This window comes from Mytilus galloprovincialis, chromosome 5 (genome assembly GCF_965363235.1).
Source record: "Mytilus galloprovincialis chromosome 5, xbMytGall1.hap1.1, whole genome shotgun sequence".
Lineage (NCBI taxonomy): Eukaryota > Metazoa > Mollusca > Bivalvia > Mytilida > Mytilidae > Mytilus > Mytilus galloprovincialis.
Genome location: NC_134842.1, coordinates 86342829 through 86359596, shown reverse-complemented (window position 1 = coordinate 86359596; position 16768 = coordinate 86342829). Strand labels below are relative to the sequence as shown.

General features: G+C 32.4%; 1 protein-coding gene across 1 annotated transcript; it reads right to left on the bottom strand.

Annotated features, from left to right (window-relative positions):
• Positions 1-1462: 1462 nt before the first annotated feature.
• On the bottom strand, positions 1463-16479 carry LOC143076604 (uncharacterized). The gene is made up of 13 exons (XM_076252426.1): positions 16265-16479; positions 14954-15099; positions 13376-13468; positions 11923-12079; positions 10409-10454; positions 8792-8950; positions 7760-7815; positions 6269-6406; positions 5369-5540; positions 3996-4103; positions 3154-3366; positions 2234-2441; positions 1463-1556 (listed from the first exon to the last, which is right to left on the bottom strand). The coding sequence occupies exons 1-13, from the start codon at positions 16432-16434 to the stop codon at positions 1519-1521; spliced, it is 1704 nt and encodes a 567-aa protein (XP_076108541.1). The 5' UTR covers positions 16435-16479; the 3' UTR covers positions 1463-1518.
• Between the last annotated feature and the right edge of the window lie 289 nt (positions 16480-16768).

Genomic DNA, 16768 nt, shown 5'->3' with positions numbered 1-16768 from the left:
ATGTGCAGGATGAAGGTCATTCTTAGAATATGAGCCTGAGGCTCGAAAGTAATTAATTCCCACCCTAGGGATTATCAGTCAGACCCACCCTTTTCAAATGGGTTTTATATTTGGTCGACACAAACTTGCTTTAAATTATGACAAGTTATTATGGAACAGGTGCTTATATACTAGGGTCAAGGTCACTGGCCATCTATGGTCTGGTGGTTATAGTTTGTTTCTTTAAACAGAGATATTACATGTAAGCTTCACCCCTTATAGAGAAGTTAAGCTAATTCATTACTTTCGAGCCTCAGGCTCATATTCTAAGAATGACCTTCATCCTGCACATCCAAGATATGCTTGGATGAAGGAACATTATCAACAAGTCTAAGCGTATCCAACAGGGACAAAAAAAGACAAATTGCTTAAAGCTTTAGAGTCGACTGTACAATATTAGTGCATTTCAATTCAAGATTAAGAAATGTTTTATTTCAATGTACTTAAGATATAGTCCATTGGTGAGTTGAATCAAGAACAAAATATGTAGTATAAACGATTTCGAAGTTTCCTATCAGATCTGACAGTGAGTCAATACATTTTATTCTTAAAGGAATTATTTTTTTTAAATGTTTGTTATTGGCTATGAACTAGTTGTTTTAAAATAACTGCTAGTTTTCGAAAATCTGTATTCATTTTCTTTTTTCACTTTTTTATGGAGAAGGTTGGAGTGTAAAAATAATCTGCAACGTCAAGTTTGTGTTTTTGTTTTTGGTTAATGTTTTTGCTTTATATCAATGTGATAAAGTAAAGTCCTTTTCAACTATACTAACCCCTCAATATTCTGTATGTGCATATCCAATTTCTTATGGGCGTTGAAGGCGGAATGGTAATCTATAAATGTTAACGTCTATAAAATAGGTTTTTTTTTATGGAGAGTTGTCTCTTACATGAACATTGAGATGACTTTATTTTTGCCGAAAGGTTTAGTAACGCATGTCCCAATGGTGGCGCATATGTAGTGCTATCACTGAAACTATACATCTAAGAATAGATCGATACACATGTTTAGCGTTTCAAAGACAATAACAATCAAAACAAAGGAGTAAACAAAGACTCACAGAACCAAGGGATATTTATATCAACAGTTTTAAAAATAAAATAAAAAAACAACACGTTACACGAAAGATTCATATGGAAAAATGACCCGAATAATTAAGTCTGAATATTCTGCTGATCTACAATTACTTCATTAACCTCACAAGTAGGAACAACCGATAACGGGGAGGTACTGAGTTATCCGGGTTACTAGAATTATTGATATCACATACAAGTATATACGATTGGATGTTTAGAATTACAGAATGATTGTTTTATCATGGAATCATTACATTGAAAATAGTGTTGTACAATCTAAAACTCTGTTGAATATCTTTCGTTTTGGCAATCATTCAATATCTAGAGAGAAGTATAAAACGTTGAAACAGTTTTTAGTTTTATTATCTCAGGTGAGATTTGTCATTAGAACCTGTGTGAGTATTATCCAAAAGCGACCTGTGCGACATGGACCCCAGAACCTGCAAAAAAAACAGACATTGATTGGATGACTGCGGTGCAAAAAGCGTCCATCCAAAAGATGAAATAAAAATTTAAAAGCAATAAAACAGGAACACAGATTTTATTATGAAACAGTAAATAACCAAATATCTACACCTCATTTTAAAAAGGCATACTCACTTCAGCATTTACATACATGATGACTGTTACCGATAGGCATAGATGCATGATTTTTTTATCAGTTGTTAGTGGCTTTGAACTAGCTGTCAGATAGCTGCGAGTACTGTCAGATCTGTTCCCGCTGTCTTTTTGTTGTCGGGATGTATAAGTTAAATAAAGCAAAATTAATACTTTATTTCTATTAGGAAACAACCTAAAGGGTATTTAGTGTGCATTACTTTTTTGTAAGTTCTTTATAGTAAAGAATGTTTGTTCATACATTCCTTCAGTGCTTGTTTCGTTATTTTGACCATTTGGTGTAGATGGGACACCATTGGATGTGCTCAACATATTATATAGACCTATTTCTATGGTTAAAAATTTTCCCTCCAGTTGACTATATGGTATATTATGGTTTTTTTTTGTCTCCTAATAGATGCATTATTGCAATTGCATTCAGTTTTTTTGTTCCCTATCAAACACTATTTAACTGACGGAATTAAAACAAATGTTAATACTAGTATTAAGAAAGTTTTACCTGTTCCCCTGATATGAAATGTTGGGTTTGCGCCATTATTGTCTAGAGTAAAATTTTCAGTATGAATAACTGTATTTTGATGGAGTAATGTCAACTCGTAATCTCCTAAAAACCCTTTGGCATTTATAGTCGAAGCAACTGGGTGGACTTCATTGGTACGCCAGGTTTTATGAAACAGTTCTTGGTACTTCCTTCCTGCGGCATTTGGCTGTAAAAACAAGAAGCACAAGATGAAAAAAAAATCAGAATGTAAATGAGGGACATATCAAAGAGACAACAACCGGACCAAAGCGCAGATATGGTACAGATTGGCAAGTGAGTTTACTTGCTAATTTAAAGTGAGAATGTGTAGAGTGTTGTTTGATATATTTATTATGATGCACTAGCCATTCCTTTGATCGGTTGGATTACAACGAGGGTATGAATAAATATTTCAGAAGAGAGAATACTGTACAACAATAACAGAATAAAGCGCTGAAAAATAGGGGGATTGAAGAACAAAGAAAAAGGGGTGCTTAAATATACAAAATATAGAATTACAGGCAAAACAAATAAAGAATTGGGAAAACTAATCTAAAAAAGTAAATAGTTAAAGAAATAAGGGATCTCCACTAGATCATCAAACAAGCTAGGAACTTAAATAAAATGTTAGTTTCTTTTTTAAATCCTGCTTTTCAGATGTAGTCATTGTATCCCTTTTTAATCTTAAGTTGCAAAACTCGGAAGTACTTTTTTTAATTACACTGTACAATAATTATTCTAGTTTAAGACCATTATACATTGTTGCTGATAATCTTACTGAACTAGTTAAAACTACTGAAGTTCAGATAAATTATGTTAAATAAGATAACAAGCTTGAATGTAAAAACATTTAAATAATATCTATAAGATTTGAAATTTTAAAAATAAAATGTACTCACCACAATATCATTTGACGTTAAGGACGCAGCATGATCATGTATCGACGATTCTTGAAAACCCCAAAATATAATTCCTTGAATAGATGAATGACTGAAGTATAAAGTCAAGATGTCTTCTAAGACGGCCGCCTTTTTGTTTTCGTCTACCTCGTGAATTGTCAGTTCGGTGATCCAGAGTGGTAAATTAGCTTCAGCTATCTTATCTAACCGGTACTGTGACAAATAAATAATAATTTGAGAGGTTTAAAGTTGGACTAGAAGAACGTCACCTCAACACATTGTAGATATAAAAAAGGTTTCAGTAAGCATGAAATGTTATAATCAAGTTTTGGAGTGTGGTGGATCGACAACCATCCTAATATACAGACACTTTTCCTTTGTTGAAGATCGAAAATTACCCTTTTTATATTTCAATTTATTTCTTGTTTGTTTGTCTCGTCGGGTTATACTCGATATCTTCTTATAGTCCCATCTGATCAATATATTATAAACTTAAAAAACACAAGTACATTAATGACAACGGATACACCAAATAGATACACAAGAACCATGATTGTACATTTCATACACATCAAACATTGTCAAATTAATTGAAAAAAAAAGTTGTGATTTTAAAGAATAAAAATTGTACACACACATACGACAAAGTCAAGATGCAGACGTCGTGTTCCATGCGTCCAATATTTCAGTGTTGTATTTGTTACCTTTATTTGCCCTTTATTTGCAACTCCAAACTTAAGATTGTATCATAGTATGATATCAATCTGACTTTGATTCAAAACATTTGTTATTTCCTTTTTTTGGCAATTTTTATTAATAAAAAACCTTAACCATAAACATACCTTCACCACGTCGATACTTTTTGGAACTGAATGAAAGTGACTCTGTACACCAAGTCCATAAATAGGTACACCAGAAGTTTTGAAAATTTTACCCTGGTTTCTATATGCCTGAATTAAAGATTGCCATTTTTGTTAACATAAAAGAGTACAAGACGAATACATCAAAATTTCAGAGCAATGCATGTATTTTTTGAAAATAGTATCAAATTTTAGGCAACGGTAACCTACATGTCATTAATCTTATACAGTCATTTATGTAAAATTTAAGGTGAAAAAAAACAACATTTTAGAAGTAAGATGAATTATGTATTCTAATGGTGTGAAATATGTTTGAATTCAGCTTCTGCATTTTGATTTTTTCCAATTCTTATCCGCAAGTTTTAAAGTTTTAAATTTTTCGTTTTCATTTTCTATGACTTTACATGTCATTGTTTTGCATCATACATTGTGTAATAAAATCACGGAACGCTAATTCTTATTCGTTATGAAAACGTGGCGCTTGCTAAAAAAGGAAGCAGAAACTGCTTACTTTTCATTGTTTTTGGGTTGGTTTTCATGATGAAATAATGTAAACTCATATTATCATATACTTAGACAAAAAAAACACATAATTGTTACTGTATGATAATAGCATTAAATTTTCGTAAATTCCATATTTTTCGAATTGGTGCTTAGTGGGCTGATATGAAAAGTTTATCACATGCTTCGATTGTTTTCACATGCCTTTCTGTAACGTTATCGCATGGCATTCTGGTGATACTAGGCATATTCCGGAAACTACACCTCAATACTACGTTTTCAGTGAAAAATATTACAAAGTAGTGTACAAAACAATTATTTGGATACAGAAAAGTATATTGTGTAAAATAATAATAAAATATGAAAAATAAATAAAATATTAAATAAATGCATTTTTAAAAGTTTCAAACATAATTTAGAAAGTTGCTTTGGAAAAGTTGACTTTTCTAAACAGTGTTCATTAATTATATTGTTGAATTATTTTACTTTGTCGATTCGTCCATATTAAAATGCTTTTCTTCTCTGTTGAGGCATATGATAGAAAGATTACATATCGAATGTACTAAATTTTGGGTCCGACGTCCGTGAACTTTTCACTCTTTGAACTTCTATTTGAAAACCACGTAAAAGGTTCAATATATGAATCTGTTATTTTTCGCCATTGTTGAAGCATATGATAAAAACATTATAACATGTCATTTTTAATATCGCATGTATCATCAGCCCTCGGTCAATATCAGCCCTCGAGCCATGCGGCTCTTTGGCTGATATTGAACTTGATATGGTTTGAGTGCTAATGAGACAACTCTCCATCTAGGTCATAATGTATACGAGGTATATATGCAAGTACGTACTGTTGTCGCAGAAGAATCCATTACGACGTTAAATTCGTTCAAAAATAGTTTCATGTTTTTATCTTGTAATCTCATCCATTCAAACATTTTCATAGTAATGTTAGGATTAGACATGCGTTGTTCGTAGAAATCGCCGTGCAAATTCACATTGTTTACGTCCCAGTGTTCAACTCTGAAAGGGAAAGTACTTAAGTATACTAACTAGATACATACTAATACATATGTATAACTTGTTTAAAAAGAAAACTGTGTTTGCATGATATACCAAGGAGGTGTTGCATCGTTGAAAGTCGTACGGCAACTTATACATTACAATAAATATATTAGCCAGCATCTACCATATCTAGTCTCTTTATTATATATTATTAGCAAAAGTATGGCACAGTTGTTCTTGTTTTCTTGACTAAAGCCTACGTTTGCATCTGTTTAATAATTGTCGAATTGCTAATTAAACAGAGATACGAAGACACTCATCAAAATATATTCAAGCAGATATAGACCGACAGATCGTTATTCATGTAAGTGTAATAATATGATTTCCGAATGGTGTTAAAGTTATCGACAGTATACAGTGCTTTTATTGTAAACACTAGATACCAGGCTGTTTCGACATTTATGGACAGACAAGCATCTTTCCTATCTAATATTCATCCCGTCTTTGTATCGTATATTAGGTTTGTAAGCATTATTTAAAAAATGAATAATTGGTGAAGATGAAAGGAGCAAAAAATATGTTGTTTTTTTTTAATGCGTAATTAATTGCATTGTTAATAGAAAAGAACTGTAATTATTTAAAAATATTTCAATGAAAAGCACACAATATTTTTTTATAATAATACCTGGAACCTAGTACCGGGAAACAGGATATTATATTTGCAACTTTGTTAAAATGATACGTACTTTCCTGTGGTATGAAGCATCATTCCGTGAATTCTAGCATGCATGGCATTGTTCAGATCTGATGAAGTCATATTCAAAATCCATTTTGGACAATTATGTTGTACTCCCCAGAACATATTGTGACCTCTGACCTTCATTCTGAAAATGTCATACGCAAGTTACTTAGAGATTAAATGTACATTAACGATGCAAATGTACATTTAATAGTGTATGTTTAGAAAAAACATTTAAGATAGATAACTCAGCATACAAATGGGATATTGTTTAAAGTGTAACATCGATGGTATTGTGGAGAATACGGAAGGTGATTGGTTGCACCCCTGGCCAGGATAAACCAAAAACTTGATAATCTGTATTTGCATTTGCTGTCTCTCCACAAACCACGCAGTATTTAGAAAGAGCGAGCATTAGTCGACTCGATGTCAGAATGAAGAATCCGAGTTCGGTGATATGCACTCCTTTGTACTGTTACCTTGCTAGGTAGCACTTTGAAATTTTTACTTAGAGTGTCGCGGTCTAGTAAAACCTTATGTAATTTATTCTAAATTTTAACTACGAATGACCTATGACGGATTTGTTAACGAGTTAATGGGCTAACATCTCGTCAAGCCTTTGGTTTCATATGTTTTTGTCTTTGTAAATAAGACGTGCACTATATATCAGCACGATTTTATACGTCTACTTGTAAATGTGGACCAGGATTTGTTTTCATTTCCGGAGCACCTGTAAACCATCCTTGTTTTTAGTGGGTACTTCTATATCGTCTGCTTTCTATGACACCTTGACATTGTCAGTTTATTTTCGACTTATGATTTTGAGCGTCCCTTTGGTATTTGTCTCTCTCGTTTACCAATCACTAGAAAAATCAACTGGACCCATATTGTGTTCACTTATCGCTACACTGACTTAGGTGTGAAGCTTTAGATGGAATTGGTAACCAGTTTACTTGCAATATTGCCCTAGTGATAAATACTTCCTGTGCTTTGAGATAACAACGCACCGGATGTTGTATATATTTGTCGTCCTTTTCGGGGGGATCTTTTCAGTCTTCAACGTTTGTATTACCGATGGTATTTCAACGGTTAGGGTGGAGCTTACGTTTAAATTTACTTAAGGACAGTCTATCTGAAGATGTGTGTGGATGATTGCCGTTATAAGTATTTCTTATTTCTAATCATCTATCAGTGTCAACAAAGGAATTTACAAAAGAATGACTGGACACTTCATTGATGAGTTTATCCTATAACACATATCTATAGATGGACTGGTTTTTTTTTTGTGAGCGAATCGGTTAAACCCCGCCAAGTCAAGTGAAATAAATCGAGTAATATTAGGTCTAAAATTTTCTAAGAATCTATGCTTCGATCATTGCTGAACGGAAATTAATTGTCGGAATTCGTATCTGCTGTGGTAAACATTTTACCGTTTTATATCGTTATATCAATGTTTACTCCTTTTGAAAAGTATCATATTATATTTTATTTAGCCTACCCTTTAGAACGGAGAAGGTTCAATGCTGGAATTCCTCTATTCCAGATTGGATGACCCTGTAATATATATTATTTTTAAGGAGTGTATAAGGTACAAAAAATGTATTTCGATATTCAGTAATCAGATCCTTGGACCTAATTGTATTAACACATTCCAACTAGTATGACCCGGAATTTTCAAACCTTCATAAAATGAATTGCCTTTCAATTAATGAGGAGAAAATGAATAAAAGAAACACAGTAAAACAAGTGTTGAAAAAAATATATAACCTTTCAGTAAGTATTTACATTATATGTTTAATGTCTGAGTACAGAAACCCTAAACGTTTTTTTTTTCATGGGCTGGACATTAATAAAACTTAATTCATTTTAAGTTTTTGTATATACATATATGCCTAATTCTGGTCGTGAAAATTTTCTTAGATTGATATAAGAAGACGTGGTATGAGTGCCAATGAGACAACACTTCGTCGAAGTCATAACTTGTAAAAGTAAAGGTGCATTCAAGGTCAAATTTCATTAAATGATGTCTGTTCTCAGAGAGGATTAAGTGGTGTGAACATAGCAGTATTTGTCAATTCCTACTGATGAATCTGAACAATAGCTTAACCAATGAAATACAAGTGAAAAGATTACACTATGTATCTAAACACAAAAGCATTAAAAGCAACATTTGATGAAAAAAAATCCAGAAAGCTGCCGACTTTATTTTTTAATTTAATAAGATTATTTTCGATCAACAAACAATGATTCGGTGGTTGTTAATATGCGTAATTCGACCAACATGATACTGCGTTGACAAAATTAGCTAAAATGGTCTCTTTGTAATTCAAAGAAAAAAGATTTAGTAGAAAATGAAAATGATTAATTAGACCTTTTTTGTATGTACTCCTCTCGTAGTCATAGGGAAATTACAGCATTATTTGGCAACACAAACATCGTTAAAAATCAATTCTATTTTGAGGTTAGAAATATCAGCTATCAAATGAAATATTTTCGTACGAAATAAAAGTATACTGTTACAGTTGTTTACCTGTGTGAACTCCATAAGCCTCCATTTCAGATTGTTTGCAATAGTAGCCCATTCAAAGTTGTTATACACGAAATCATGATACGCCTTCTTGTTCTGGTCCATCATAATATCTGCACGGACAGCCGTACCAAAGGCAAAACTACTCTTTACCTGTTTGATCTAAGAAATGGACATGAAACAAAAGTCCATATTACAGTAAAATGCATAGAATGTGTAGGTAATGGTAATATCTTTGACTAGTTTGTTAGCTAGCTAAACCGTGAAGTCATTATTAGGTAAGGTATACTACCCTCCCTGAAGAGAAGATTAGTCCGACAAATAACCAATCTATCTGTTTTAAGGACTAGACTACTCCGACAGGAGAGTGGTATACTTAACCTGATAATGATGCATGTACCTATACCTACACACTCAATGCATTTTTCTGTTATACTATTACCTTTTAGTTTTAGCGTTCCCCATCACTATTATTTACTCCAACATACATTTTGCCTTTCACGGCTCTGATGAATCATTTTCAAGATGAAAAGTTTCCGTTGTAGCTTATTCCAAACGTCTTAAGTTTGAATAAAAAAAAAAAAAAAAAACGTGTTAAGAACTCATTGTATTTAATAGTTATCCCACAAGGACGCGTTATGTCAGTGTAAGATCACCCCGATGGCGGAGGTCAGAGGGTGATCTAACACTAACACACCAAGTCCGAATGGGATAATTATTTTACATCCCAGCTGTTTTTTCCAGCCGAAAAACCGTGTACAATTCATAAAATCGAGTTTAGAACGTCACACAACCATTATAATGTACTTTATATATTACTTTATGATGTATACCCTTTATGACCCCCGAACACGATGAGTAGATATAAAACAATGTCAACTCGCGCCCCACTTGCCAATCGGCCCACACTATATCGCCCCACTCTTGTTAACCGACTCTTCCTACTTTTGAAAAAGTGTAAAATCAAATTGAACAATTAGTCTGACAACTCACTTATTAACGAAAAAGGTTCGAATCCAGTCGTCCTGGTGTTGTGGTATGTGTCCTAGCTTTATATGCTAAAGGTCTCGAGTTCGAATCCCTGCATATACAATTGATTTTTCCTACTTGAATTTTGATAGATAGTCTTTTCCGTATAATTAATTATAAGTTTTATAGTGGATTTGACATTCCCGCCAAAATGTTACAGAACAAAGGAAAGCATGCATAACACAGAAACTCAAACTGGGGTGATCAGGTAGGGGTGATCCGGCTCCGGCTCAGATCACCCCTGTCAGAACAAAGGAGCTGGGATGTAATATTAGATATATGAGTATCAAATACATAGTTTTTGTTCAATTACAAAGTTTTAGCTTTTAAACATGATGATTACGATTCAGTGGGTCTCATTGGGGTCTAAGCGGGACGCGGGATTGCCGATTTTTTGTAAGCGTGACACGTGAAAGTCAAATTATTGTGCCGTGAAAACGGGAAATGAGGTCTTGCGGGACCCAGGAAATGACAAAAAAATGAGATTTGCTTACGTACATAGTGTAAGCGGAATACGGAAATCTGACAAAACAGTAAGCGGGATCCGGGATCGGAACCCCCCAATGAGACCCCCGATTCACGTATACTTACTTCAATCTTAAAATCACTTGTATCAGCATTGTCATGATTCTCAATCCTAAAATTGATAAAAACGGTCAAAAACTTAGTTTTCTTTAGTAGTTAGCACAAATATACAAAAACATTGCATTGTATTTAATACCATTTTTTACCAAAATGTATATGAATTTTAATTAATTCACATCTGCATTATGAGAGTAATGATCCTTATTAAAAAATCAGATTAAAAAATCTGATTTGTTTTGGATTTTTTTTTAGTTTTTATATTTTTTTTTTCTAAAATGATAAGGAGAACCCCAAAAAAACAATCAAGATTAAATTTAGAGACAGATAAAACCACCATAAAATTTCAAAGAGACAAAGTGACTTTCATGACTTTGCAATTGATTTCAAACATTGTAAAAGACAACGCTTTGGCACTTTTGGTCAGCCTTTGTGATCGTTCTAATAGCAAAATGGAGGTTAAGTATCGCTGGGGTAGATTAACTTTGTATATACGGATAAATAATAGTGTTTCGAAACAATTGATTTTTTAAAAAACTTTGACAATAACGCTGATTCTGTAAAATTCACTTGAAAATCATTTTACAATTAGATATTGTTGTTACCACATGATTTCTTTATTCTGTACTTGGTTCATTCTGTAATCGGTATGTTATTCTTGATTTTTTTTACAGTTATGCTTTATTCTTTTGAATGCCATTATTCACTATTCTTTTTCATTTGACTGACTTTTCTCTATTCATTATTTTTGGCCATTATATTAATTCTCTATTCTATAAATCGCATCCAGAAATTCGTTCATAGCCGATTTAGGTTTGTTGAAGCACAGAATGTTAATACCTGATTTTTTTCCCTCTATAGACCGTTTCTTTTTTGTACATTAGTTTCAAATTGTTATGGTTGTGAGTTTGGGCAACAGTACAAGGTTTAGGGTACAAATATGTAAGTCTAAAACTTAGTAATGAGTTTGTTATATACAGATTCGTCAATGATTTTCAGGATGTTCACTCCTCCTATACTGCAATCTCCCATATAGACAGAGTTATCGTCCTTTCATCAATTAAGGAGGAAAGGACGATAACTCCATGGAGTGCCATTTTTTTTCAGCTAACCTTTCACTTTTCTTTTCATAATTTTATTACATATATTTTTAAAATCCGTTTATGAAAATGTTATAAAATCCTTGTTATTTTTCATAGTTTTGAAAGAAAGAAGGTTCTAATTTTAAATGTAAAAAAGATTGGAGATAATCATTTATTATAACATTCTTTCGAAAAGTATTGTATTTCAAAACAAAGTAACACACATAAAAGTGTGAAACTGATCTAGTATCAAAACAATGTCTTCTACTTTTTCATTCTCATTTCCCATTTTCAATTTTCCAATTTCTATTCTCAATTTTATTGATAAAGTAGATCTTTGTTGTCACATGCTTTCACTTGTAGTTGATTCGTTTACCTAAAATAAGTTTAACCTCCTTTCTGTGTTACTTCCAAATTTAAAATTTTGAATAATGAACATACTTAATGTTCAGAGGAGCTTTCTTGATTTTTTCAATCCTTGCTTGTGCTTCTGCTTTCCAGTTTGTGTTTGGTGTTATTTCTTGTAATGTTGCATCGTCCAGTAAATAGTTAGCACCAGCTTCGTTTATTTCAATATATATGGTTATACTGTTCACACCTAGGAATTTCAAATTAATTTTTTATTATGCAAATTTTGCCTATGTAAATTTTAAAATTGTTTGCATGGACATTGAACGACAAATTTATGTGACGTATCAAAAAAAAATTCTGACGTCAGACACACAAATCAACAAATGTGTTTGTAGATAGATGTTTTTGTGTTCTGTTAAATTGTTCCTTTTAAAATTGTTATACGATGATGACTGATGTACCCATATTTTGACTATTTTGTTTATTGTGTCTGTTTAGTTTACGCATCAATGTAAATATAACGGAATTTGACGATACTGTCATCAAAGTGAGAGGGTTAGCGCTATAAAACCAGGTTTAATCCACCATTTTCTACATTTCAAAATGCCTGTACCAAGTCAGGAATATGACAGTTCTTGTCCATTCGTTTTTGATGCGTTTTGTTATTTAATTTTGCCATGTGATTATGGACTTTCCGAATTGATTTTCCTCTAAATTCAGTATTTTTGTGATCTTACTTTTTATCTAAATCGTCGGATTAAGTGAGCTACCATTCTACTTTGAAAAGGGGAGGGTTTTTGAATCAGAAAATTATTTTTGTTTATTTTTTCGACGCTATCAGTTCAAAATTTGCTCTATGATATAGGGGGAAGTCTGAATTCAGAAACATTTGGTCATCTGCTTGACCACAATATTTTTTCATAGAATTTTGGAACAAAATATTTGTTTTAAGAAAAACATGTAACCACCCCACACCACAAACCCCCCCAACCCGTTGAAGTTAAGTGGTTATTTCCGTATAAAAATAATTTGAAGGAAACACCAATTTTCAATGTTTTTATTGATGCAGTTTATAATCGAAGGTCAAGGAATAAGTCAAATAAAGCTATAATCATTATAAAACAATGTATGGTGTTGTGAAAAGTATAAACCACACATATATCATAGAATAAAAACGTAGCTAAAATGACATTCGCATAACATTCAATTATATTGACAACGATCTGTGACCATCCACTAGCAATCAAATGAAATGTGTTAAAAACATAGGCCCCTATACGTATTTAATTACAATAGCAATTACTAATATCTTAACTTTATGGAACACTTTTGAAATTCTGTTTATAAAAGTTTAAAAAATACTAAGACCTTTCTAGAGTAAACTCCAGTATGTCATTTAACATTCTGGTGTTACCCCTGTGACTAAAATTAATTCATTTTTCAGAAGATGATCATTTGAATTTGCCATACCTTTTTAAAAGTTGATCATAATTTGGAATTTTCATTTAACTCGTTTTCGTTTCTTTCGAATTTAAATATTTACCATTCGGAACATGAAAATCTCCGCCTATTTCTTGATAACCAAAACTGACTTGTTGCATCGGTGAGTAACTTATTCTGACATAGTGAACGTGACCTACAATAGAACATATTATAGAGGTGTACAGCATATTATTGTATGAACGATAACTCTTGGTGTTTTTGTTGTTTTGTTGTTTTTTTTTTTTTTTTGTAAGTTCAAGAATTACAAAACCAGTCTGACTTGTCGTTTTTACTTCACTCAAAATGATTTCCAGTAAAGGCATGATCTGAAATGCATCCGGGCAAAATACGAACGAAGTCTGTTTTTTTTTTTTTTATTATTATTAAGGGAGTTACTACAATGTGTACTGATTGTAGTTTTGACAGCCCTTTTTAAGATTAAACTAATTTTTTTTTCATTAATAACTATAGATATGAAGACTTTTTCAAAGAGTATGTTATAATCCAATTAAATTAATTTTTCGTTTTTCTTGAACTTATACAAAGTCAATGAATAAAACAATAAGTTTCAAAAATGAAAACGAATTATACCATTTTCATTACTTGTTCCATTTTAAAAATTAAACCATAATTTGGAATTTTGAAGACATCATACATCATATGCATAAGAAGAAAAAATATCTATTTTTTATGTTCATTTTCATGTGAACTTTCTTTGATTCCTATACAATAATAATGTATAATTAATATGTGCCATCCAGTGGCTAATATTCCATACATGTAAAGTCAAAACATATAAATTTAAAATGAATATCATTCTGCTTTGTACTTGACCGAATTTGACACTGGACGTTATCCATCGAACATTCAGTCAATCAATTGTACTAGATCGACAATCTAGATGTTAAAACATGCTAGCCAATATGGTTACATCCAGTTTGATATGTCCTCCAATCTAGTCACATCTTTTGCATCTCAGACACTAACTTTTGTTAAAACGTCTTTACGTGTGATAAGCGGAAAAGAAAAAAATACAAACTTTTTTACGACAAAAGAGATGATTTCAGTTCATGATTTCATCGATAGATAGTTGCTGCTCATAAGGAAGCTAAAAAACCAAGAGTTTCAAATGGTGAAGTTGAAATCATCCCTTCGTTAATTGTAAGGACGCTATCACAAGTTGGTTGGCCGTTACGGATATGTTCCTTATGTTGTAACTACAATCACGAATATGACTAACGGAATAAGAATATTTACCGGGTTTGTTATAACATGACCAAAACGACGGGTGCCACATGTGAAGCAGCATCTGCTTATTCGTCAGGAGAACCTGAGATCACCCCTTATTTTTTCATTGGGTTCGTGTTGCTTAGTCTAAGGTTTCTATGTGGTGTCTACTGTACTATCATTTGTCTGTTTGTCTTTTAATTTTAAGCCATGGCGTTGTCAGTTTATTTTCGATTTACGAGTTTGACTGTCCCTCTGGTATCTTTCGCCACCTCTTTAATAAGTTCGATGCAGCAGGGTCTCGAACTATAGAATGCCTTCACTCAATGCTAGCTAGCAAGCTAACACGATATCACCGAGCCCGTTTTAAATCCCTAGAGGTCGCCTTTTTTAAACCTTAGAAAATGCTTACTGTTTACTGTATATTTGAACTTTACACTGATATGGTGATACATATGTCCTGTGACCAGGTTAACGAGTTTTAAGTGTACATTGAAGAAGTAATTATGATTTGGTTGTACTTGCACTGTCTGTTCAATTCCAGCCCATCCGGCTCGCCTGAAATATTCAGTATGCCACACTTATGATATACACACATGTATATGAACGGTACAACACTTATACCGATCTGATAAAGAAATTAAAAAAAAATGTTGTTCTTTTTATGATTTTTAAATTGTTTTTGCAATTCGTTTACTTGCACATATATTGTTAAATTCAGTGAGATTGTTTTTATATTTTCAGCTTGAAAGTCACTGTTTGTAGATCTTAAAATGCTACTCATATCGGTACCTTTCGGTCTTGTCACCTAAACAATTATCAACGAACTTAATTAGAATGATGATTTACAAATATCCACCTTGCCATAGCTCTGCCGTCAAGGTTGGATGTATATGGAAGAGCTCGGAGTTGACATTACTCTACCTTAACGGCATCACATTTTTAACGATGGTTTAAAACTTAGGATGCACTAGCAAGTGGTTGTACTGTCAAACTTTTTTTTCTGACAGTGATTCTAAAAAAATTCTATAATTTTGATATGATGATCGACCGGTCCTTTAGCAGATGGTGCATACAGTGTACGTTAAGGGGGAGGAGTTTCATACATACTAGTATTGGCTTGAGGCAAGCAAATACGTCTTGTTTCTATCTGTTTTATGTTCCTTATGTAATACATAGTTAGGCTGTTAGTGTTTCTCGTTTGAATTGTTTTTTGTCATTTCGGGTCTTTGCTGACTATGCGGTATGGGCTTTTTCTCATTGTCTATTTTTTGTTTTGGCAAAGGTACGAAAATAATCAGCGCACGGTAATATTGTCATATACCAGTGATAATGAAATGAGGAATGTGTCAAAGAGACAACAAACCAACCAAAAAGTAGAAAACAGTCCAAGACCACCAATGGGTTTTCAACACAGTGGGAAAAATAGTTTCCTGAAATCCTAAACAAATCACGTTTACCTAAATTTCTTAAATTAAAATAATGATAGCATGAAATAAAATACATATCGTATCATTTATGCAAATATATCATGAAGACTTCTTTCACATATTATTACTCCTCCGTCCCCCACAAAAAAAGTACTATATATAATAATTATGATAAAGTACAAATGTGTCACTGATAACAGGTTGTAAAGTATATAAAGCTATTCGTCAAAGCTAAGGGTGTGATTGAGCATAGTCTTTAAGTTGTTTAATTGATATACAAATTAAAATAGTACCTGTGAGAAATCATAATACTTTGCTTTCCATTCAAACTGTCGTTGGATATACTAGCAGTGCAGCCATGACAGTGCCAAGGTGCAACTGACAAACTTTCCATATTTGCATTTTGCACAATTTCTGCATAAGTAACAGTGCATGCGATCGTTAAGATCAACACAGTAAACATTGTATATATACGTAGCCTACAAATTGTGATCCAGATCCACAATAAATAGATAAGTAAGTTATGTAAATGTGATATACATTAAATGCTTACTATTATGGAATGCTTATCTGGGTTGACAATATATGGTCATATAGTTACTAAATTGATTTTATAGTATATACGATCTTGTTTAAACTATGTTTATTTTGTCAGAAAGATTCAAGTCAGATCGGTTGTTGAAAATCTATTTTGAATTACTCTCTATGTGTATGTTTGTGCACTATTTCTTGTAATTTTGCGTTTTTTAAATATTCAGGTAGCATTCACAATAATGTTTGTTTTATTTGACTCAATA